The sequence below is a fragment of the Hirundo rustica genome, chromosome 20, assembly GCF_015227805.2.
Source record: "Hirundo rustica isolate bHirRus1 chromosome 20, bHirRus1.pri.v3, whole genome shotgun sequence".
Taxonomy (NCBI): Eukaryota; Metazoa; Chordata; class Aves; order Passeriformes; family Hirundinidae; genus Hirundo; species Hirundo rustica.
The window spans coordinates 3,584,091-3,607,628 of record NC_053469.1 but is presented as its reverse complement, the minus strand read 5'-3'; the positions used below and the strand labels follow the sequence as shown (position 1 = coordinate 3,607,628).

General features: G+C 55.9%; 1 protein-coding gene across 1 annotated transcript; it reads right to left on the bottom strand.

Moving 5' to 3' along the window:
• Positions 1–844: 844 nt before the first annotated feature.
• On the bottom strand, positions 845–23,283 carry SARDH (sarcosine dehydrogenase). The gene is made up of 20 exons (XM_040083028.1): positions 22,974–23,283; positions 22,234–22,412; positions 21,617–21,796; positions 21,157–21,280; positions 20,873–20,973; positions 19,674–19,778; positions 19,152–19,281; positions 16,987–17,073; positions 16,811–16,901; positions 14,975–15,116; positions 12,225–12,308; positions 11,613–11,726; positions 10,939–11,077; positions 10,292–10,405; positions 8,151–8,298; positions 7,494–7,587; positions 3,257–3,419; positions 2,844–3,012; positions 2,310–2,445; positions 845–1,309 (listed from the first exon to the last, which is right to left on the bottom strand). Exons 1-20 carry the CDS (start codon positions 23,281–23,283, stop codon positions 1,184–1,186), a joined length of 2,736 nt encoding a protein of 911 aa, XP_039938962.1. The 3' UTR covers positions 845–1,183.
• Between the last annotated feature and the right edge of the window lie 255 nt (positions 23,284–23,538).

Sequence of the window (23,538 nt, the reverse complement as noted above, 5' to 3'; positions counted from 1 at the left end):
CGTGGCACGAGGGTAAGGAATGGAAATCAGCTCTAAAGAGGGTATGACCCAAGCAAACCTAGTCAAGGGAAAGAAAAAGGGAAGAGCAGGGAGTGAGATTATTTCTTCAGGCGGGTGAAAGCTTCGGCAGAGAGCCCGGCGAGGGGACCAGAGCAGGGGCTGGTGATGGGGAGTTGCTGATCCTTCCCTTCAGCACAGGCTGTGTGCGTGTGAGGCCAAACCCTCCCTGCTGCCCCCGAGGCTGGCTCCGAGCTGCCAGAGGCTGCAGGGGTCTGAGCTCACGGCTCAGCCTCTGCCAGCTCCCCCCTCTCTGTCGGGAGCTAAAAGGAGCCACCTCCAAGGTGACCTTTGGGAAGATGCCCCAAGGAGCCGCTGGCAGATGGGGCCAAGGGCAGCCGTGGGGCCAGTGCCCACGCTGGCCATTGACACCAGAGCCTGTGCCAGGAGCTGCCCAGAAAAACCGTGGCTGTCCCATCCCTGGAAGTGTCCCAGGCCAGACTGGATGGGGATTGGAGCAGCCTGGGATACTGGGAGGCGTCCCTGCCCGCGGAATGGGATGGGCTTTAAGGTCCCTTCCAACCCGAACTGCTCCACGATTCCACGGTTCTGACACACAAATTGCAGTGGCAGAGAAGAGCCCCCAGCGTGATCCTGCTCTCCTGCCCCTTCCCTGCACGGCCCCACCCCAGCAGAGCCCCCAGGGCACAGCCAGGCCGAGGTGACACCCGGGGGAGTGGGGACAGATGCAGCGAGGCACCAGAGGGACGGCGGGTTTGGAGGCTCCAGCTGTATCAACAGCTTAATTATTTTTAAAATAAAAAAAAAAAAAAAATTCATTTCCAGGCAGCGTGAAACTACATTCAGGGGGGAAAGAGTTTCCAGCAAAAAGTCAAAAATCGAAACCACTCCATATGCAGTGAGACCAAACAAACGCTGTTTGCAGGCCAGTTAACCCACGGAAAAGAATTATTGCTGCAGTGGCACCGCCTCACTCGGGAAACAGAGCATCAGAGCCTTGGGACTTTTTGGAATCGCTTCCTCCTCTCCCCTGTAATTCGACCCACATTGGCTTGAGAGTTCCAGGCGCTTGCCGGGCTCTTGCCGCTGACCCCGGAGCCAGCTGGGGCACGCAGGGGTCGGGAATCGAGCGGCTCCTCCGCGCTCTCGGCACCGCAGCAGCCGCTCAGTAAAAGCCCTTCACGCGTTTGTTGTCGGGGTCGAACGGGGACTTGGTGTGAGCTCGGGCCGGGAAGGTCACTCCCATCCGCTCCAGCTCGTAGCTGCCGCTCTTCACAAAATCCAGGGAAACCTGCGAGGCAGAGCCGTGGAGAAACCGCCGTAGGGTGCCAGCATCCCAGCTCCACCCCTGGGCAGGCTCCCACCCGCCCCGCACATCTGCTCTCTGCAGAAAACCCTGCTCTGCCACCCCGAGAGGATGTGTGGAAAGGAGGAAGAGAACTGGTAAAAGCACCCTGTTAAAAAAATAATATAAAAAAATTTCAAGATTTAAGGTTTCTTTTTTTTTTTTTTTTTTTTCCTGTGGAGGTATACGATGGGAAAAGGAAAGTGGAAAAGAAAGAATAGAGGGAAGGGAAAAAGGAAAAAGGAAAAGGGAAAAGGGAAAAAGGGAAAAAAAAAAAGGAAAAGAAAAAGAAAAAAAGGGAAAAAGGAAAAAGGAAAAGGAAAAAAGGAAAAAAAAAGAAAAGGGAAAAAGGGAAAAGGAAAAGGGAAAAAGGGAAAAGGAAAAGGAAAAAGGAAAAAGGGAAAAGGAAAAAGGAAAAAAAGGAAAAAAGGAAAAAGGAAAAAGAGGAACATCCATCACTAGGAGAAAAGGGGGTTCCCAGGGGGCACAAAGCCACTTTCCTTGGGATCTCGCAGGGACGCAGGTGAAAAGCCGAGGCAAGCAAGAGCAGGAATCACTGCACACACAGAGCTCTTGGCACTGACACGGCCCCTGGAGATGTCACCTCTGTCCCCGCAGCACGCTGCTGCCTAATGAGGGCACCTGACTGATTATCCAGGAGTCTCCCAGGGTCAATTAAGAGCCTGCCCTGCTCCTATTGGTCATTGCCGTCTACAACATTAACTAATTCCTTACTGCAATTAAATATTTGGTCGCAATTAACACCCGAGGCAGCACTTGAGCCGTGCACAGACCTCACACAGCGACAGTGGGTGACACCGGCTTCACCACTGAGCCATGACGTCCCTCACCCTCCAGGGCAAGCACGAGGGAGCTGCTGTCCCACGTCCCAGCCCAGGTGACAGCAACGGGTTTGTGCCACCGCAGGGAGGGGCTCTGCACTCACCGGGCCCCCCGCGGGGTCACGGATGTAGCCGTAGGCGATGGTTTTGTCGATGGCAAACCCAAAATCCGCCCGGCGGATGTGGCCGACCACCTTCCCGTCCCTCCAGACCGCCTCCAGGCCGAACATGGGCACCTTCCTGCAAGGCAAGGGCAGAGCTGCCACAGCAAAGCCCCTCCACGGGCCGGAGGGGTCTGGCTCTGCCCCACGTGCCCGGGCTGCTGCTGCCCACAGGCTCATTCACCTCTCCCTCCCGAACCCCGAATCCCTCCGGCCCAATCTGCAAAACCTCCCGCTGCTCCGGGCGAAACAAGATCAACACCCCCCTGACGCCGCTGGCAGCTCCCACGAAACATCCAGCAGGGAATTCGCGGCGGGGTTTAAATCAGAGATGGAATTAGAGCACGGAGAACAGCTGAGCTGGCTCGCAGCGAGCCCCACGTGTGTGCAGGTGTGACACCTGCGTGTGCACGGGGCTGGGTGCTGCTCCAGGGCCGCTCCAGGCTCCGGGAGCCGCACACCAGCGGTGGTACTCACTCCTCTGTGGTGAAGCACACCAGGCGGCGGAAGATGCCCTCGGCTTTCTGAGCCTCCACAGCCTCCCGGCCCAGGAAGGGGATGCTGGATTTCAGCTTGCAGGTGAAGGCCAAACCCGCTTCCAGCGGGGTGTCATCGGGGCGCAGGTCTGCGTGCCAGTGCCTGTATCCTGCAGGGAGCAAGCGGGGGTCACCCCTGATCCCTGTCAGAGCCAGGACTAAACATCACCCCAGCCCCCCCCGACACCCACTGCCCTTCATTCACTTGGCCCTGGGTAAAACACCCTCGAGAGGAGCCCACACAGGGGAATTCTCAGCATTCTGTCACACCTCCAGTCACCCTGGGGTGAGAAAAACCTCCTTGCCCTTCTCTGGAGGAAAAGCAGAGAGCGCTGCTGGAAGGAGAGCGAGGACCTTTCTCGATGCTGAGGCTGTCGATGGCTCTGTAGCCGGCGTTGGCGATGCCGTGCCGGGCTCCTGCCTGCATCACGGCCCGGTAAACCTTCACACAGTCAGCCCTGGGCACGTGCAGCTCCCAGCCCATCTCGCCCACGAACGACAGCCTCATGGCACGGACCTGCAGAGGCAAGAGGGCAAACTGTGCTGGAGCTGGGCTGCGCAGCCTGGGAGAGGACACAGCTCCCACGGCAGGGGAGAGGAAAAGCCAGCTGTGCCTTGTGGTGGCAGGCAGTTCTGTGCTCTCCTTCCTTGCACAAAGACGGGGTCAGAGTGAATTTCTCGTCTCTGGACGACCTAAGCCTGGCACCTCAAACCATCAGTGCCAGCGGGCAGGGGTGGCTGCTGGCAGCATCCTCTGGCTACGGATTCCAGGGCTGGGGTGAGATGTGATGCTCCAGCTCCAGCCGAGCTTTTGTCTCCCTCTGCTGATCCATTCAGACAGGGAAGCTGGTCCCCAGCAGGACTGTCCTGATTTGGGGGCACTTCATCACTGCTGTGATCAAGGATGTTCCCTGCATGGACAGTGCTCCCACAGCAGAGGCTCCCAAAGGCTCCTGGGCAGGGGCTGATCCCGGTGTCCTGACCCACATCCCACTCCCGCCAGGAAATGCTCTGTTCTCCCCGTGGAGGCTGTGTCCCAAAGCTGTGCTGTCACATCAGCTCCACACCAAACGCAAGAAGCTCCAAGGAGGAAGGAGCAGATCGGCACGAGGGACTCGGTGCTCCTCCAGAGACGCCTCATTCCCGGGGATGGAGCCTGGCTGCAAGCCCAGGGGACAGACTGCACTGCCCTGCCTGTGTTCCACCAGCTCCTCAGCCAGGCAGCCCTGCCTGCACCCTCCTGCTGTCCCTCTGAAGCAGCCTCCGTTCCCAAAGCTCTCCAGGCCAGCTGGGACCAGCCCAGCTCAGCCACCTTCCCTGGAGACAGCCCCTGAGCCTGGGCTGCCTTTCCCTCTGATTCATCCCATTGTGTTTCTCCACTTCCTCCCCCACAAACCCCCTCTGCTTCATCCCTTTGGGTCCACATCCACCACAAACACAGAGCTCACTTTGGGAGAGAGATTAACTCCGGAGTTTCGCTCTGGATTGCGATCTGCCCTGTTGACAAAGCAGTTTCCAGCTCAGAGCACGCTTCCAGGCTGGCTCTGCCGGCTTTGGGGCTGCCCATGCTGGCTGCGGGAGTGCTTGGGGCAGGAGCTGCATTTTGGCATTTGCTGAGCTCTTACTCCAAGCAGAGCCGGTGCCGGCTGTGCTCTGTGATCCCGGGGACAAATGCAGACCCCGGCAGCTGCTGCCCAAAGCAGGCAGGAGTTGCCCGAGGGCTGCCTGGGCTCTGCGCTGCCAGCACGGCCGGAGGGCACGGCTGGGAACACAAACCCATTCTTGCCTCCCCAACGCACAAAATCGCATCCTCAGGCAGGGTTTAGGGCAGCTTGTAAGAAACCTTAACCTCTGCAACCGGAGGAAGGAACACTCAGGATGGGGAGTTTATTTTGAGCCACGCCAGGAGCCAGCGCAGCCCTGGGCCCTGGCGCAGCCCCGCAGCGAGGCACGAAGGCTGGCCATGCCTTCCCCAGGAGCACGGGCACAAGGGGCTCACAGAAGCCTTTTCCCCTTCACGAAGGTGTCATCTAATCAGGGAACAGCCAGAGATGAGGCTGCTGCAAGCCAGCTTCCATCTTCATAGCGCTCCGGGGATTGACAGGCAACTTCCCGGCTCATTAACCCCGCCTGTGACTGCAGCAAAAGTGCTCTTTACAATCCAGAGCAAGTTACTCTCGGGAGAAACTTCCTCTCAAACCACCAGTGATCCAGGGGAACGAGCATCCCAGTGCCCCACAGGAAACAGGCGACCCTGGAAAATCGGGGTGCCGGTGGTCGGCTCGGCACAGGCAGGGATTGGGGTGGCCCCCATGTGTGTGAAGCCTGGGCAGGATTCACGTCCCACCACGGAGGGAATGCTGAGGGCTGGACTCAGCAGCTCTGCTGGATTCCCATGGGAACAGGTTTTTCCAGCTGGAGCTGTGAAGCAGCACCAATTCCCGGGTTTTTGTGCAGCTATTCAAAAGCATCCTAGGTATTGTAGAAAAAGAAAACCTGAATTTCCCTGTCTCCAGCAGCGAGATTCAAAGGAGGACCTTTCTCTGCTGTTCCATACAATGAGAGACTCTATATATAAACTCACAAACCAATCCATAATTTCCAGAGTCATTAACTCTGCTGGAACTCTCCTTTGACTCCAGCTGATTTTGTTCAACTGCTGAGTTAATGCAGGAAAATCTCAGTGATAACTTTTTAAAGATGCTGGGTTCAGTTTAATCCCCCTGGAAGGTGATAATATCAGCGAAGGCTTCAGCCTGCCGCCCTGAGAAATCCTCCCGCTCTAATTCCAGCGCAGGATGGGGTCCCTGGTGTTCATTGTCCAGTGGGACAAAGGAGACCTCCTGAAGGGTGGCCCTGGCAGCAGGCAGGGAGTCCCCTCCCAGCCCACACCCCTCAGGCAGGGGAGCTTTTCTCTGTCCATCAGGGAATTTACACTCCAAAGAATCCACAAAACCTCCGCCAGCTCTATCTTCCTCGAAGGACCCGATTATTTATAACAAACTTGAAGCGAAATGCAAATAAACTCATCACACCCGCGGAGACAGGAACATTTCTACACCTTTCCCAGGGGAGAAGCAGATTATTACAAGATGATATCAGCCTGCCACAGGCTGACAAGGGGAGGATTAATGGAGACTAAAATCCAGCACTTTGGACAACCTGCAGCAGTGGATTGGCTTTGAAGTCCCCCAGGCCGTGGTTCTCCTCCAAGGGAACTCGCTGTGGGTTGAGTTGTTGGGCACCCAGAGCCCAAGGTGCATTGATGGCAACGGTTTGGAGATGAATTCTGACTCAGGCAAGATCTGAGCCTTAGTTAAGCCACCTAAGGCCTGGCCAGGCTCTTGCTCGCAAATCAAGATGCTCTAATTTGATTTAGCAGCAATCTCTTCAGCAGGCAGCTGCAGTCGAATTAAAGCCATTTTAATTCTGAATGAAAAGTGGCCGCACGTGGCTTAACCCAATTTCCTTAACATCCAGCCTGCTGCAGCTCCTGGCTCTCCCGCTGCCTTTTATGAGATTTACTGCTTCACCTTCACCTCCTTCATCCCCCAGCAGGCACCAGCCCGGCAGCCAGGGCGAGTCCTGGGCACGGTCCCTGCTCCCAGCCAGCTCAGCCAGCAGCAGAGGGATGCTCTGGGATCATGGAAAAGAGAGGCTATAAATTTCCACCCTCTCTTCAAAGTGTTCTTGAAAACCACAGGAATATTTCACCCGGGATAATCATCACTGTGAAACCAGAGTTTCTCCAGGAGGCCTTGCAAAAGCTTTTCCCTGATACCCAAATTTGCCAGCAGCAGGTTTTCCCGGGACATTTCTCCTTTGAGAAAAATGACACTTCATGGTCACCGACTCTTCTACTTTGGGTATTTCAAGCAGGCTCAACCAACAGCTTCAGGGCATGTGTGAGCCCTGGAGCCTGGGCAGAAGCAGGATGATCTGTGCCTGTACAGGAAGCTTAGGGCTGTCAGGCTTCTCCTGATCAAACACAACATCCCCCTGCTGCCAGCACCTGACAAGCTTTGCATTAAATTGTCCCCGTTTTTCTATGAGGAGGGGGAAATGGAAGCTGCCCGGAGTGTCAGGTAGATCTCATCACCGCCGCTCACCCTAATCCATGGAGGCATCTCTCGTTCCTCTGGCATCACTGCAAAGCCAGGAGCCACCCTGTCCCTTCCCCAGCTCAGCGGTGTGACAGCCCTGGGAGGGCTGGCAGAGCAGGATGGCCCCTGGCAGGCAGGCAGGGAGGGAAACACCCTTGCCTCACTCTGGGTTTTGGCCTTTTCCTACAAAAACCACAAGAAAACCTCTCTGCAATGAAGTGGAGGCAGACACGCTCCTAACAGAGGGAGGTGGCACAGTTTGCCCAGAGAAATTACGGATGGTCCATCCCTGGAAGTGTCCCAGGCCAGGCTGGACGGGGCTTGGAGCAACCTGGGACAGTGAAGGTGTCCCTGCCCATGGCAGGGGATGGAATTGGAGGATCCTCCAGATCCCTTCCAGCCCAAACCAGTCTGGGATTCTCTGCTCGGCTGGTGGGTGCACAGCGCCCAGAGCTCCCTGGGCAGCTCAGAGCGTGGCCCCTCCCTACCTGGCATCCTGCAGCCGTGGTGATTTTGTGTGTGGAGAAGGGGAAGGCCTCGTTGCTGAGGTCGGTGTCGAGCACTTCTTGGAGGACAACACGGCTGTGGGGAAACAGCAAAGTGGGCACAGTGAGGGGCTCAGCTGCCAGCCTGCCCCGAGGGTTATCCCCCAAAAATGTGCCCCCTCATCTTGCTGGCAAGACAGACTTCTCACTCCGGAGAGGAGCTGAGGTGGCTGATGTGCAACCTCCAAAGAAATGTCAGCTCCATGGGAAATGGAGGGATACCCCAGCCAGATCAGCACTCGTCATGGGGCTGACACCTCTCCCTGCCCAACATGGGGATCTGCACCTGAGGCAAACCTCCTCCATCCCTGCATCCCTGCATCCCTCCTTCCATGCCTCCATCCCTCCCTGCATCCCTGTATCCCTCCTTCCATCCCTGCATCCCTCCTTCCATGCCTCCATCCCTCCCTGCATCCCTGTATCCCTCCTTCCATCCCTGTATCCCTCCTTCCATCCCTGCATCCCTCCTTCCATGCCTCCATCCCTCCCTGCATCCCTGCATCCCTCCTTCCATGCCTCCATCCCTCCACCCCTGCATCTCTCCATCCCTCCCTGCACCTCTCCAGGCTCGGGTCACAGGGAGGGACCCACACCTCTCACCTCAGAGGCCCCTGGATGCTCATCATGCCCAGCTCCTCGGAGCAGTCGAGGAGTTTGCACTGGAATTTCATGTCCTGCAGCACGGTGGTGATGTGGGACCAGTTGTGCTGAGCCACGGCGCCGCCGATAGCCAGGTAGTAGCCGTCCCCTGGAACACAGCCCCGGGCAGCCTGTCAGGGCTGACAGGGCTGGGCTGGGCTGGTTCTGCTCTGCACAGCCTCAGGTGTAGCCCTGAGCCTCCCCAGCCCGCACAGCCCTGGCTGGAGACCGCCAGGAAAAGGGTGTTAAAGAGTTGTGGGGTCAGGGAAAGTTTTGGGGCTCTGCTTTTTGTGGGGCTCAGTGAAAACCAAATGGGCATTAACAGTGGAAGTGTGTGTGGGCATCACAGGGAAAACACTCCTTGAGACCAGCAGCAAAAACATCGGCACCTGTCCCGGTACAGAACAGAGGGAAGTGTGGAGGGAGCTGTGAGCTACAGGCGGGAGCAGGGAGCGCTGCGGTGACCAGTGTGGGAGTTGTACTGCAAGCAAGGAAGTGTTTCACCTCCTCGATAATCCCGGGTGGAAAAGTTGCCAGGGACGGTGTTTGAGAGCCGATTAATATGTAATCAATCTTCCCCCTGTCTTTCCTGCTGCTACGAAATTGCTCTCTGCTATTCTGTCATAACGATAATGAGTGCAGCCACCTACTGTAATTGGAAAAATAGACTTTGCTGTGATTAAACTCCTCCAGCGCCCGACAAAGGCTGCAGTTCTGCCAGCCACTTCCCACCCTGCTTCCCGTGCCAGCGTCCCAGACAGGAGGGAAGAAGGATTCTCCCACAAAAAGGGGGGAAAAAAAAAATCACTGGCACCCCAAGCTGCTGGGACGAACAGGGTGAGGTGGCCCTTGGCAGAGCTGAAGGTGACACAGCGTGGGGACAGGGCTCTGTGGCACCCAGTGCACACCCTGTGCTTGGCCAGCATCCTCCTCCACAGCCGCTAATGTAATTTCTGACCCCAGGGCGGCTCTGCTGCCTTTCCATCCCCCTTAATTGCAGCTGATAAGGACCAGGACAGAGGTCAGAGCCGCCAGCCGGGGCTGGACAAACCCAATAACAGCGATGAGCAGGGCAGGGCCCCGGGGACAGGGCCATAATCAGGTTACAGGGACCCAGGGACAGAGGGGGAAAAAGCCAGGTGGCTGCCATTAGGAAAATGCAATCAGCCCTGCGCCTGCAGCCACCGCAGTGAACGAACCTGCCCAGGGCTGGAAAAGTCTGTGTGTCACACAGCAGAGATATTGGAAAAGAAAGGCTTTATGAGCTCAGGCCTCGCTCTGATGAGTTGCCAGCTAGCCTGTAAGTTCCCAGAAGAAGGAATCAGAGGAATGAAGAGTCCGTTAACACAACAGCCTGTTCTAGTAAGGAAAATAAGTTTGTGCCTGCATAAACCATAGATCTGTCCCATGAGAATCCACAAAGGAAAAATGTAAACACCTGAGTAAAAGAGAGAGTCGCAGCACGTACACAAAAAAACCCCTTTTAACCAATAAATTAAACCAATTAGAGTTGCACACGAGGTCTGTGAAAACTGCACAAAAATGAATTATGTGAATGAAGAATTGGCTTTTCCTGGATGAAGAAACTGAGTCCCGTCTACCTGTTAATGCAACATCTTTGTGTGCGTTGACACACGGCTGAAAAGGGAGCAGGAAAGCCTGGGAATTCACAGATAAAGATATAAATGAAGATATAAATGAAGATATAATTATAAACAAAGATACAAATAGAAATAGACATAGAAATAGACATAGAAATAGACATAGAAATAGAAATAGACATAGAAATAGACATAGAAATAGACATAGAAATAGACATAGAAATAGAAATAGACATAGAAATAGACATAGAAATATAAATATACATAGAAATATACACAGAAATATACACAGAGAATAGAATAGAATAGAATAGAATAGAATAGAATAGAATAGAATAGAATAGAATAGAATAGAATAGAATAGAATAGAATAGAATAAAAATAGAATAGAATAGAATAGAATAAAAATAGAATAAAAAATAAATAATAAATAGTATTTCACTAATAATGAACTGCGGGAGGGTGAACACAGCCAGAGCATCCCCGGGCTCAGGGTTTTACCTTCAAAAGCGGGGGCCAGGGGTGAGCCCGGGGCGCCGGGGCTGATCCTGCTGACGGTCAGGTCGCTCTCCACGCCGCCCTGCCGGTTCAGCATGCAGGTGTACACGGTGGAGCCTGCGGGGACACGGGCAGCGCCGCCCGTCAGCCGGAGCCGCGGGGCAGAGGGAGGTGGGCAGCAGGAAGGTGTGTCCCCACGGTTAAATCACCCGCCTGGCTTTGCCCTGCCCGGCCCTGGCTGTGTCAGCAGGGGAAAAGGAGAGATGCTTTTGGGTTTTTTTCCCCCTTTTCTGTGTGAGGAGCTGAGCTTGCATCCTTGGAAATGCCACAAGCCGCTTCCCAGCCTTGGAAAAGGGGACAACAAACCACAGCTGGCGAGGGTTGCGCTTGATTTACTCCAGCACCCATCGCACATCCAGATGTGAGCCACAGCTGGAGCCGGAGGGAAACCTCCCTCCTTCATCCCCGAGCTCGGAGCCCCTGTGCAAATGAGGCAGAATCCAGACTGTGGTGAGGACAGGGGGAGCAGCCTCCCCCGCACGCTTCCCACACCTCTGCAAAGGCAGCTTCGAGAGGAAAAGCCGGTCTGGGTTCCCCCGGGTTGTTTTGGGGCCAGATTTCCCCAGCAAAACGAGGAGCTGAGGCTGTACCTGGAGCTTTGCTCACATCGGCGCTGAACAGCCAGTCGGCTGCTTTCGTAGCATCGGGTCCGACCAGGTAGAATTTCCCGAAATAAGACATGTCGAAGAGAGCCAGGGCGTTCCTGCACGTTAAACATTCCTTCTTGATCTGCAATTAAAGCGAACGCGGCGCTGAGGCTGAGCCACGTTCTCAGCCCACCGAGGGAAACGCGAATTAAACCATTTACATAACGGGAAACGATACCACAACACTCTCCTGGTGCCTTTAAAAGCTTCAAAATGCTCCTGAAAGAAGCAGGTATTTGCTGGAGTGAGCCTGACAGCTTGATCCCACTCCTCACCTCACCAGCTCAGTGACAGTTATCATTAATAACACCCAAATTTTATCAAATCGGGATTTCCCCCCCCTCCAAGCTGGTCTCGACACTTCAGCAAAGCAGCAGCATAATTCCCGTGGCCTCTCCCCTGAGGTGTCTGAGCACGGGCTACGCAGTTCCCTTAACATTTTTGGGACATTTTGGGGACATTTTTCGCCGTTTCGGAGCTTCCCCTCCCTCCGAGCATCACCAGCTCCCCGCACAAAAGCAGCCATGGGGCAGCAGGTTCTGCTTCCTGCTGCCTCTAAGCGGCCCCGGCTCCCCGGGAGGTTTGGCAGGGCAGGAGGCGCCGTCAGCCCCACTCACGATGTCGTGGTGAGGGGGGAAGTCGAAGGTGTACTCGTCCCCCAGCAGGCGGTTGTAGGTGTAGTCGCTGTGGCGCTGGCGGCCGTAGGCGCCGTAGTAATCGTAATCCAGGACCTGGGGGAGCACGGGGACGCGGAGGAGGAGGAGGTGAGGCCGAAGCCAAAAGGCTCTTCATCATATTCATCCACCCCTGGAGAAACGGCTGTGGTGGTGGGTCCCCATCCTGGCGTCCCTGTTTGCCACAGGGGTGGGTTCCCACCCCAAACATCCCTGTCCATGGGATGGATCTTAACCCCGAAATCCCTGTCCATGGGATGGATCCTCACCCCGAAATCCCTGTCCATGGAGATGGATCTCCATCCCAACATTCCTGCCCTCAGTGATGGATTCCTCACCCCAAAATCCCTGCCCTCAGTGATGGATTCTCACCCCAACATCCCTGTCCATGGGGATGGATTCCTCACCTCAGCATCCCTGTCATGGTGAGAGGTCTCCAACCCAAAACCCTGCCCTCAGTGCTGGATCCCCACCCATCCCTGCCCATGGTGATGGGTCCTACCACAGCTGGTCTCTGCAGGCTGAAGACCCCCCCAAAACCCCAGCTGTTCTTACCGGGGCTGCTCCCCCAGGGCTGAACCAGCCGGGTCTCTCCCAGCCGTGCCTCTCCTGGAAAACACAGCCCTGTCGCAGCAGCTCCTACACACAAGAAACGGGAAAAAATTGTATTTTTTTTTTTTATAAAAGCCCTTCTACAGCATTTTGAGCAGCACTTCCGGCTCTCTCCTCGGGTGCAGATGTTGCCTCAAGACCAGACTTGTGACCCCTTGGCTTTGGCTGTCAACAGCCAAAATCAGCCCTGCAGTTTTTTAACCTAAGGATTGCCTGATTTTTGTCCCCCTCAGGCAGGATATTTTCCTCAAGGGTTGTCAAGGGGCAGAGAGCAACAGCCCAGCTGTGCACCCCACCAAAACCTGAACTAGGGTGCCCAAATCACTGACCAGGAGATGCTACAAGCAGACAGCAAGGCTCCCCACTGCATTTACAGAGTAATTATATAACAACATTTAACATTTATAGGGCAACCTTCTCACCCCTCCTCTGTGCTCTCAGGAAAATCTCTCTGCACGCAATTAATTAGGGATCCATTAAGACATTTTTGTTTGGAGCCTCGGTTCGGAAGAGAATAGATTTTGTTGAACATCTCAGAAATCATCCAGCGCCTATTTATAAAACACAGCACATGTTCTGGAGCTGCATGGATAAATAGCAGCCTGTCAGTCAAGTGGGCATCGCTTATTAGACGTGCTATTAAAAAATAAATTGCATCCTCAGTGACAGAAAACAACCGAGCTGTCAACCAAACACCGGGGGCTGGTGGGCAGGGGTGGCTGTTTTAGTGCTTCAGCCTCTGCCCTCCAGCTGGAAGAGGAATGGTGTGATGTCAATCAGAGGGAAGCAGGAATGGGCTTGGGAAACGTGGCTTTGCAGTGGGATGAGGCTCTGGTGCTGAGTCACGCTGAGCGTCTCGAGGAATTTGGGGGGTTCTGAGCTGCTGGTGCAGCGAAATGCTGGGAATTGGGGTTTTCTCTCAAGTGCTGCATCTTGAGAGTGTTCTCCCAGGGATGTTTGAGTGGAGAAGGGGCTGGAGCAGGAGAGAGCCCTGGCTGGTGGCTCCAGGGAGCGAAACCACTTCAGGGGTGATGGCAAAACCACCTCCACAGAGGCACATCCCCCTTCCCACACCCCTCCTTGTGCCCCAGCCTCACCCCACACTGAGAGACGTCGTTTTGGGGAGAAACTGCTGCTAAACTGTGAGAAGGACACGGTGAGCAGGGACAGGAGATTCCTGTGAGCGTTCAGCACCCTCTCAGCTGCCCCTGGGATGGACTCAGCCTCGGAGCTCTCCTTCTCCCCTTTTCCCTTGCCCATGATCACCACCAGGCTCTCAATCCGTATCTGCTGAGTTAAATACCATGGGATGGACTCAGCCTCGGAGCTCTCCTCTCCTCTCCCCTTTTCCCTTGCCCAGCGATCACCACCAGGCTCTCAATCCGTATCTGCTGAGTTAAATACCATGGGATGGACTCAGCCTCGGAGCTCTCCTCTCCCCTTTTCCCTTGCCCATGATCACCACCAGGCTCTCAATCCGTATCTGCTGAGTTGAACACCATGGGAGTGCTCAGGCTCTCTGCCACTAAACTCCCCATGGCCCCACAACCCTCACAGTGAGCTTTGTCTCTTTATGCTGTCAGTGGGAAAGTGAACAGTTGCATGGGGGGAGGAGAAGCGTTTTGAAGGTTTCATTCTGATTCTTATTAATTTTTTTTCTTGCTTGTAGCTTTGTTAATAAACCTGTCCTTATACCCTTAAGGTTTGAGCTTGCTTTGCTTCTCTCTTAAGTGTTGTCTCCCAGCAGAAAAAGAGTAAATAATTCGAAGAGTCACTCAAACCACTACAGTAATTTTGGGAAACAGGAATTGGTGAGTGTGAAGCCACTACATGAGTCTGGCAGGGATGTCCCCAGGAGGGATGGATGGGTGGATGGATGGATGGATGGATGGATGGATGGATGGATGGATGGGTGGGTGGATGGATGGATGGATGGATGGATGGATGGATGGATGGATGGATGGATGGATGGATGGGTGGGTGGATGGATGGGTGGGTGGATGGATGGATGGGTGGGTGGATGGATGGGTGGGTGGATGGATGGATGGATGGATGGATGGGTGGATGGATGGATGGATGGATGAATGGATGGATGAATGGATGGGTGGATGGATGGATGGGGTGGATGGATGGATGGATGGATGGATGGATGAATGAATGAATGGATGGATGGATGGATGGATGGATGGATGGGTGGATGGATGGATGGATGGATGAATGGATGGATGAATGGATGGGTGGATGGATGGATGGGTGGATGGATGGATGGATGGATGGATGGATGAATGAATGAATGGATGGATGGATGGATGGATGGATGGATGGGTGGATGGATGGATGGATGGATGGATGGGTGGGTGGATGGCTGGCTGGCTGGCTGGCTGGATGGCTGGGTGGCTGGATGGCTGGCTGGCTGGCTGGGTGGATGGATGGCTGGCTGGCTGGCTGGATGGATGGCTGGATGGGTGGCTGGATGGCTGGGTGGATGGCTGGATGGCTGGGTGGATGGATGAATGAATGAATGGATGGATGGATGGATGGATGGATGGATGGGTGGATGGATGGATGGGTGGATGGATGGATGGATGGATGGATGGCTGGAGCACAGAGCTTTTGGGGAACAACAGAGCTGCAGCCCCTCCTCATGAGCTCCTTTTTGCTGCAGCGAGGGCCAGCGCAGGTCGTGTCCTCACCTCGTGCAGGGGATCCTTCCTCACGTTGCGTCCTGCCAGGGGCTCATCGTGGGGGAAGACGACGGAATAGTTCTTGGCGTAGGACTCGTGGCTGCGCTCCCGGATCCAGCGGTTGTTGTCGGTCAGGGAGTGGTGAAACCTCCTGGAGGGCAGGGAGAGGCCAACATCTGGGTGAGCCCAGCAGCTCACGGCCTTCTCACCCAGACCCAGGTGTGGATGCAGCTGCTGGTGTGAAATTCCTCTCCCTGCTCTGGTTTTGTGGGTAGGAGCAGAGGAGCCAAGCAGGGCTTGGTGCTGGCCATGCCACGGTGCTGACCATCGGAGCTGCAGCTCCCACGGAGCTCCCAGCCCCACCCCAGGGCAGCTGGGAGCAGAAGACAGCCCCGCTGAGGAGGGGAAATAGAAAAAAACGTGAAACTTGAGGTTAATTCTGCCCCAGTTCAACATGGCACCACGCAGCGCTGATGAAGGAATGAGCCCTGGACGTTCCTTGTGCTTTTCACCCAGTTCTCCCCAGGATGAAATATAAATATACCCCCAAATTATTTTCAATTCATTTGAAGTATTTTCCTCTTTCAAACAGAAAATCTCCTTGAAGGAATGTGGTCAGGTTGTTAATCCCAGAGCCCTGTAACTCACGGGGAGCAGCCTTGGGGCACAAGTGTCATCGTTCCCAGGGCTGGAGAAAGGGAGCCAGGCAGGGCATGAAAGACAAAATGCCATTTCTAGGGACTTTTAAAATGCGACTTTCAGCTTCCCTCCTGGCTGGCTGGGTGCAGAGGAGAGGCAGGGCACAGGGCTGAGCCCTGCAAGGAATAAAAGTGACCCTCTGCAGGAGCTGTGAGAGCAGCTGCCTCTTCTGCTGGCAGAAGGTGACACGTGGCATGTCACCAGCACCCCTGGCTGCCCCATCAGCCTCAGCCCCTGCACCGACGAGCTGGATTTTTGACAGCAGCAAGCGGGCAACAGCTGCCAGATGAAATATTTACAAGCAAATGTTCTGAGAGGATAAATATTGAAATGTGCGGAGCAGGGAGTTATTTAAAGAGGAGCTTGGTAATTGTCAGCAAAAGGGAGGAATGGGGCTGACAGCTGGATGATGGCAGGGCACATGGGACAAGGGAGATGTTTGGGTGGAAAGCCCCTGGCTGCTCTGAGCAGGGCTGGGGTCCCTTGGGGCAGGTCAGGGGGGCTCTGCTGGTGCCAAGCCTGGGATTTCTCCCTCTCTGCATTCCCGAGCCTGGTTGGTAGAAGGGGGCAGCTGCAGGCCCCTCACTCCCACAGCCAGCGTGGCATTTACCAGCTTGGCCACTGAAGCAACGTGAGATTCCCAAAGCTTTGTCCACAGCGAGGCGCTTGCTGTCACTACAGCCCTGTAAGAAAGCCCAAACCCAATCAAAGACAATCAAGCAAGTCAAAAGCAATTACTGAACCAACATCTGCACAGCCACAACTCGCGGCCCCGGCGGTGCTGCGGAGGGGGGCTGAGCTAATCTTCGTGCTGCTGAAATCATCCCCCCGATTATTAACTCAGAGGATTATGCACGGCACTAATTGAACAACAAAACCCAAACGTAATTACCCCGTCCTTCCCCATCGCCGTGATCTCCTCGTGCCTGATGGAGGCCGTTTGCGTGGGAGCGGAGCGAGGCAGATGAGATAAACCCCACGTGTACACCCATTAAACTGCGTGTAATTGATTCCAGCCCCTCCGAGGGACACAGGCTCTGCCTGGACACCCATCCCTGGTGCCAGCCCTGCCTTGAGAGCGTCCCCAAGGAGCAGCAGGGAGGAGGGGTGCCCGTGGAGGGAGCCGGGGCACTCGGCGTGACTTGCCTGATGTCGTAGCCGTACATGTCCTTCTCCGGCCGGCCGTGGATGATCCAGCGAGCCAATTCCCTGCCGCAGCCACCTCCCAGCATCATCCCTGGGGAGCAGGGGGGATGCAGGCGAGGCCAGGATCCCCTGGGATCCGATGGCAGCAGGGTATGACCCCTTCAGCTCTCTCTTACCGGCGCTGTTGAAGCCGCAGCCGAGGAAGAACCCTCGGACTTCCGGAGCTTCTCCCATGAGCGGTTTGTGGTCGGCTGTGAATGACTCTGGAAAGCAGAGAGGGGACGTGTCAGCCAGGCCAGGACAGGGGGGTCACACGCTCTGGGGACACATCACACTCTCTGGGGACACGTCACACACTCTGGGGATGTGTCACACACTTTACAAACAGGTTTCCTGCCGCCTTCCCGTGCTGACCTCATCCTGCTCCCAGAGAGGTCAACAGAGCTGGACCAACACCAAGTACTTCCCAGCACAGGTTTTTTGGAGTTAGACTGAAAATTTGGGAAGAAAAACGAATTCCCCAAGAGAAGGTGCACAGGGCACTGTGAGGGCTGTTTTTTCCTTCCCAGTCCCCCAGCCAAGGGGGCTGCACTGATCTGTTTCCTGCCATTTTAATGTCAGGGCCATATTTCCTGACACTGTGTTCCAATTTTGCCAATTCCATGGGAAATTCCATGACTTGGAGCCACTTGGTTCAGCTGAGGAGGGGCTGGGGGTGTCTCTCCTGTGCTCATAATATCTCCTGCTGCCAGTGCTATTCCAAGGGGCCATCAGCCGTGGAAATCCCTCCACAAATCCCCACCAGGGAGGAGAGCAAAGCCCCCGACAGAGGTGTGCAATCCTCCCCCCTGTTTGATGGTGGTCCATCCATCCACCCATCCATCCATGTAAAAGGAGAGAGGGAAAACTGATTTCAGCGTGGTCTTTCCCCACTTAGCAATGCCCAGTTTGCTTCCCCTGATCTCCAGAGAAGGTAGGAGCGGAGCCAGAACATTTCCACTGTCACCAGAGCAGCTCCTCACGTGCCAATACCCCTGTGCAGATATTCCAGGCTACAAACTCAGGGAGGTAATGGAGCAGCAGCCAAAGCACCTCCTCTGCCAGCAGGGCTGACTTTGCCCTGGGACAGGTGCTGAGGGCTCCAGGGACCTTGGCACAGTGACCACAGCAGAGGGGACAAAGCCTTTGCCATTTGCTTCAGCCCAGAGCGACTCAGCTGCCACAGGCTGCTGGTTTCAATCAAGGAGGAGAAAAGGAGGAGAGCTGAGCCCTGGAAAATGACATTGTTGCACTACAAAGAGGAGACGTTCACCCACCAGCGGCCGGCTCCGCTCTGCTCACAGCGCAGTGTAATCAAACCACTGGACCCAGGGCCAAGGTCTCCACCTCTTACAAGTCCTGTTTGATCTGCTGCAGGGCACGAGATGTGCCCTACTTTCCCCTCATACAACCCAAAGAATTTCCCTTGAGGTGCCTCAGCAAAAAGGGCTTTTACCACAGTTGTTATTTTAGTACCTAGTGGATTTTAAGGCCAAGCCGAGTGTGCAAGGCTTGGGCTCAGTGTCCGGCACCACCTCCAGCTGCCACTGCAGGGATGGCTTTAACTCCACACCAGACTGCCTGGGATGTAAATCTGGGAAAATCTAATGTCACCGGACCAGGAGCAAACAGTAAAAATAATTATGGAAGATAACACTCGGTAAAATAACAGCCACTGCTTAAAAACATCTGCCTCTTAATTTTCCAGTCCAGCAGCCACAACATCAGCTGGAAATCCATTCACTCCAGACTGGACCAAGGCAATCGGCTCCCCAAGGAAATGGTTTTAAACTGAAAGAGGGACAATTGGGATGATAGGAAATCGATAAGATGATGAGAAATTATAAGACAGAAGTTATTTATGACAAGGGTGGGGAGGCCCTAGCACAGTCTGCCCAGAGATGCTGTGGCTGCTCCTCCCCTGGAGGTGTCCAAGGCCAGGCTGGATGGGGTTTGGAACAACCTGGGCTAGGGGAAAACGTCCCTGCCCACAGCAGTGGAGCTGGAATCGGATAATCCTTGAAGATCCCTTGCAAGCCAAACCACTCTGTGAGCCTCTGAATGTGTGATTCTATTTCTCCACCCAGGCTAGGCCTGGATTGCCACCCCTTGGAAGGTGCCACCACTGCAGCCACACCAGCAGCACTTTCCCTGCATTCAGGGAGTTCTTCTTCTCCCCAGGTTATAAAGTTGCCCTTTGCCTCCTGCAAGATCTTCTGAGAGACCCAGCCACCACAGTGCCACCACGGTGCCACCACGGTGCCACCACGGTGCCACCACGGTGCTGCCACAGCCATGTTACCTGGCCCGCAGACAGTGGATTTAATTCCTGTTTTCTCCAGAACTGGCACTCTGTTGACAGCACCTTCAATGTGTTGCATGAAAACGTCCCAGTCCAGGTCAAAGAGGCCAAAAGCAAATTTTTCAGATACCTAAAGGTGAGAAACAGGAATCAGGACACAGAGGATCGTTGATGGTGTGCGACCTTCTCATCTCTGGCAGCCTTGGAAAAGATAAATCGAGGCTGTATCAAATCTCTGGGATTTTGGGGTTTTCTTGAACGACCCAGAAAAACCTGAAGTCTGAATTAAGCACAGAGGGATGGGCACAGCTGCTTCTGGCTCTCCTGTGGGCTCTGCACTGCGTATCTGTGCCCCAGACAGCCCCGAAGGGGAGATGCTCCCCCCTGCTCTCCCCAGCAGCCAGCAGAGGCTGGTACCCGCCGAACGCGGGGGCTGAGCACTCACTCCTGCGCCCACTCCTCCGAGGTGGCTTCCCTGGAAACCTGCCTCGTTCCCCCGGAAAACCTCCCTGCTCCACTCACCTCCTCCCAGAAGATGGGGTTTGACTCATATCCACCCACGGAAAGGGCATCGCCTTGGAGACGGAGATAGACCGAGGCGTCGTGATCGCGAACGTTGGGCATGTTCTGAAAAACGGGGAGGGGCGCTGCAGGGGCCAGAGGGGGCCAAGAGCCATGGGGACACCCCTACGGCACCCGGTGATGTCCAGGGCACAGATGGGCACCCGCAGCAGTGACCTGACGAGGATGGGACACCAGGGGAGCGCTCCCTCAGCACTCAAATTTGGACACCTTATTGCCCCAAGAGGAAAGCACCCGGCTCAGCTCCAGCTAAGCTGGACAAACCACGGGCAGAGCAGCTCACCCTGACACCTGAGCAGCACCCAGGGGTGCCCTGGGGACGGGGAGCAGCCCCTGTGGTTGATCCTAGCTCAGGAATCATCACTCCCCTGCCGCCCGCCTCTGCGGGAGGATGCAGCAGCTCAATGGTGCACGAAGAATGAGGGGATTTGTTCTCGTGAATAATGGATGGGGAAACATCTAGATAACACTGAAGAATCGGTGTAGGGCCCACTGCAACCCGCGTTGACAAGTGGAATTAAGAGGATTGAACAGGAGGCACCGAGGTCTGCGAGCTGCAGCCTCTTTCCTCTCTGAAGTCTTTCTTGCCGCGTAGGGCAGGGAGGAGTTACCGGGACAGAAATGTAATCACGGACCGCGGCACTTTTACACCTCGTGCTGAAAGGTCAGGCACAGACCGTGTCAGCAGGATGGAAACTAATTAATGTGTCACCCTCAGAGCGCTGGGGCCTGAGAGAACGAAGCCTCCTTCGACTCCTGAGCAATTCTCCGCGGCCAGATGGCAGGAACAGATTTATCGGGGCAGTTTAGAAACGCTTGGAGAGCTACACCTCTGCCTGCCAGGGCTGGGCCTTGCTCAGAAAGGGTTTTGGGATCTTTATGAATGCTGCTATCAGACACCAAACACAGAGATCCTGAGGAAAAAAACAGTATTATCCTGCCAGTTGTAACCTCATTAAATACTAAATCTGGCTCTGCTCAGGGTGGTGTGACAGCCCTGCTGAGGGTGTGCACTCTCCTGGCAGGAATGAGGAGGTCCCACAGGTCTGGGGCTGCCCTGGGCGGGCCAGGGGTCTTTGTGCCCCTCCAGCCCTGTCCCCCGGAGCAGAGGAGCCGAGCTGCAGCTGCTCAGGACTGACCTGGATGCCCTCGATGCGCTCGGTCACCACGTAGGCATGGTGCATGGCCACCAGCGGCACGTGCACGCCCGCCAGCCGGCCCAGCGCCCGTGCCCATACTCCTGCAGGGACAACAACGCCGTGCTGAGCTCCCCTGCATCCCCCACAGCCCCGGAGGGCTGCAGGGCACAGCCAGGCAAGGGATGAGGGCCGCTGCAGACTGTCCTCCTCACGGGAGCAAAGCCAGCAGTGAGCTGCGGCCGCTGCCGCTGTCGCACCCCTTCCCCTGAGCCCTGCCCCCGTACCTGCACAGTTCACCACGCAGGGGGTCTGGATGGTCCCGTGGGCTGTCTCCACTGCGTGCACCCTCTTCACCCCAAAGTCATCGGTTCTCACCTGGATGCCCGTCACTGGGCAGTTCTCGATGATCTGGTGGCAGAGGGAGGGTGGCAGGGTCACAGCAGGGGGACAGGGCAGGGGGACAACGCGCCTCACCGGACGTGCAGCCCCCAAATCTGGGAAAAGAGAACCTGAGCAGCGTTCTGAGCTTGTCTTGCTCCTAAAGGTCTTTTTCCCACCCTCTATTTCCCCTGGATCTCGAGGCTCCTGCCATGTCACTGTGACCCAGCCAAGGGGCCAAAGCCCTTCTTGGGGAAGAGCCAAATCTGCAGGAGCAGCTCTGCCCCGGTGGGAGAGGAGGAGCTGAGGAAGGCAGAGGATGAAACCAACGGGCATTTAATGAGCAAATTACTAATTAAGAGGTACCGTAGCGCCTCTGGCAGTTGCTGCTCTAGCGAGGGTGGAGCAGGTGCCAGCGGGGTCCATGGTGCCATCCTTGGGGACGTACAGGGTGCCGTACAGGTCATCAATGTTCATCAGAGGGTACAGGTCCTTGGTCTGCGACGGGGTCAGCACGTGGGACTCCACGCCGTACACCTTCCCCAGCTGCCGAGGGACAGGAAAACCGGGAGCTCGGGTGAGGAACAAAAGCTTTGCTCATCCCTTGCTGCTGAAAGAGGAGGAGGAGGAGAATCCCAGGACAATTTCAGCTCCCAAACCCTAAATCCAGCATGGGGTGATGCTCGGATTTCAGGGAATATGGCCTTGTTTTCGAACTCGAGCTGCCCGTGCAGCTGGAAAAATGATGCCGCACCACAGGGAAAACAACGCTATTTAAATGTTCAGAAATCCAAGGCTGGGTTTGATTTTGCCAACTTTGGAGGAGTTTTTAGGGATTTTGGCTGCCTTTTGCAAGTCATGAGGCTGCCCTGGAAGGACCAACTCCCAATCCTGCCCTCCGGGTGGTAAGGCAGTGAGGGACAGGACACTCAGAGCTCCACAAAAACACCCCCGGGGACGCACCCGGGGGTGCTCCTCCCTACCGACATGAGCCTTTTGTACTCGTCCAGGCGCTGCTTGTTGGAGGCGATGAAGAGCCCCCCGTTCTCCACCCAGCCCGTGTGCAGCCCCGTCTCGGCCGGCAGGTCGCGGCTGACCACATCCCGCGTGTGCGCCAGCAGCTCCACTTCCACATCGCTGGGACGCAGCTGCCACAGGAGACCTGCGGGGGACAGCGCAGGGTGGCACCGGCGCTGTGTCGCCTGTGTCACCCGCGGCGCAGAGACGGGGGCGGGGGGGGTCCCCGGGTCCTGCGAGTGTCGCCGTGCGGGGCTCGTGCTCCATCTCGTGGATTTGCGGGAATGCTGCAAAGCGTCGGTTTGTGCTCTTGTTTGGGCGGGGAATGAATGGGGAGCTGGGGGTGCTGGGGTGGATGGACCCCAAAAAGCGGGGAAAAAAAAAATAAAAATAAAAGAGCTTATACAGCTCTGCCTCCCTGCCATAGAAAAGCGGTTTGAAAAGGAGGGGGAAACTGGAAATTAAGAGTTCCGTTTTCCTGCAGCCACATAAATCTTACGGGGGAAAAAAAAAAAAAAAAAATAAAGGAAAATCGGGAGGTGTTTTAAAAAAATAGATTACGGCAGAAGGAAAACCAGAAATTCTCAGCATTTACAGCCAAAACCCTCCAGCACTTGCGGACGCTGCCCGCACGGTGGATCCACCCCAGGAGGGACAGCAGCGCATCCCGAACCGCCCATGCCCGGGCCGTGCCCCCGCCGCTCACCCGCCGTGTGCCAGGTGGTGCCCGAGGTCAGGCGGTCCCTCTCCAGCAGCACCACGCCGCTCACCCCCATCTTGGCCAGGTGATAGGTGGTCTGGCAGCCCAGGCTGCCCCCTCCCACCACCACCACCTGCGCCGAGGCCGGCGGGGGCCGGGTGGGCTCTCCGCTCCCGGGACCTTCCTCCTGCAGCGTCTTCTGGTACGGGACGCTCTTCTTGGCCGTGGGGCCCGAGGAGCTGCTGAAGGGCCGGGGGCTTCTCCAGGGGGCTGGCAGTGGGGCAGCTGCCCGCCAGGCACGGCTCATGTAGGACATCTCCACCTGCAAATCGCCAGATCGGGCTGGCTGGATCCCCGGCCGGCTCCTCTGCTCACCCCAGCGCCCATCCCTGGATGTTTGAGCGAGCCCCGGGGCGCATCCCTGGGTGGGATCCCTTTCCAGCAGGGAAACGGGATCCCAGCCGCACGGGTGTGCAGCCCCCAAACACCCTCCAGAGGGACGCCTTAAAAAAGGGAATTCCCAGAGCATGACAACCCCGCTCAGGCCGCTAGAAACAGCTTTATTGTCCCC

What these genes read in the sequence shown, in the direction of transcription:
- SARDH (XM_040083028.1), bottom strand. Translation starts at nt 23,283, where the DNA reads ATGTCCTACATGAGCCGTGCCTGGCGGGCAGCTGCCCCACTGCCAGCC. An exon ending in CGATGTGAGCAAAGCTCCAG is followed by an intron (nt 10,406 to 10,938) that starts GTACAGCCTCAG and finishes GTGTCCCCGCAG; the next exon opens with GCTCCACCGTGTACACCTGC. An exon ending in GTGTGCTTCACCACAGAGGA is followed by an intron (nt 2,446 to 2,843) that starts GTGAGTACCACC and finishes CTTGCCTTGCAG; the next exon opens with GAAGGTGCCCATGTTCGGCC.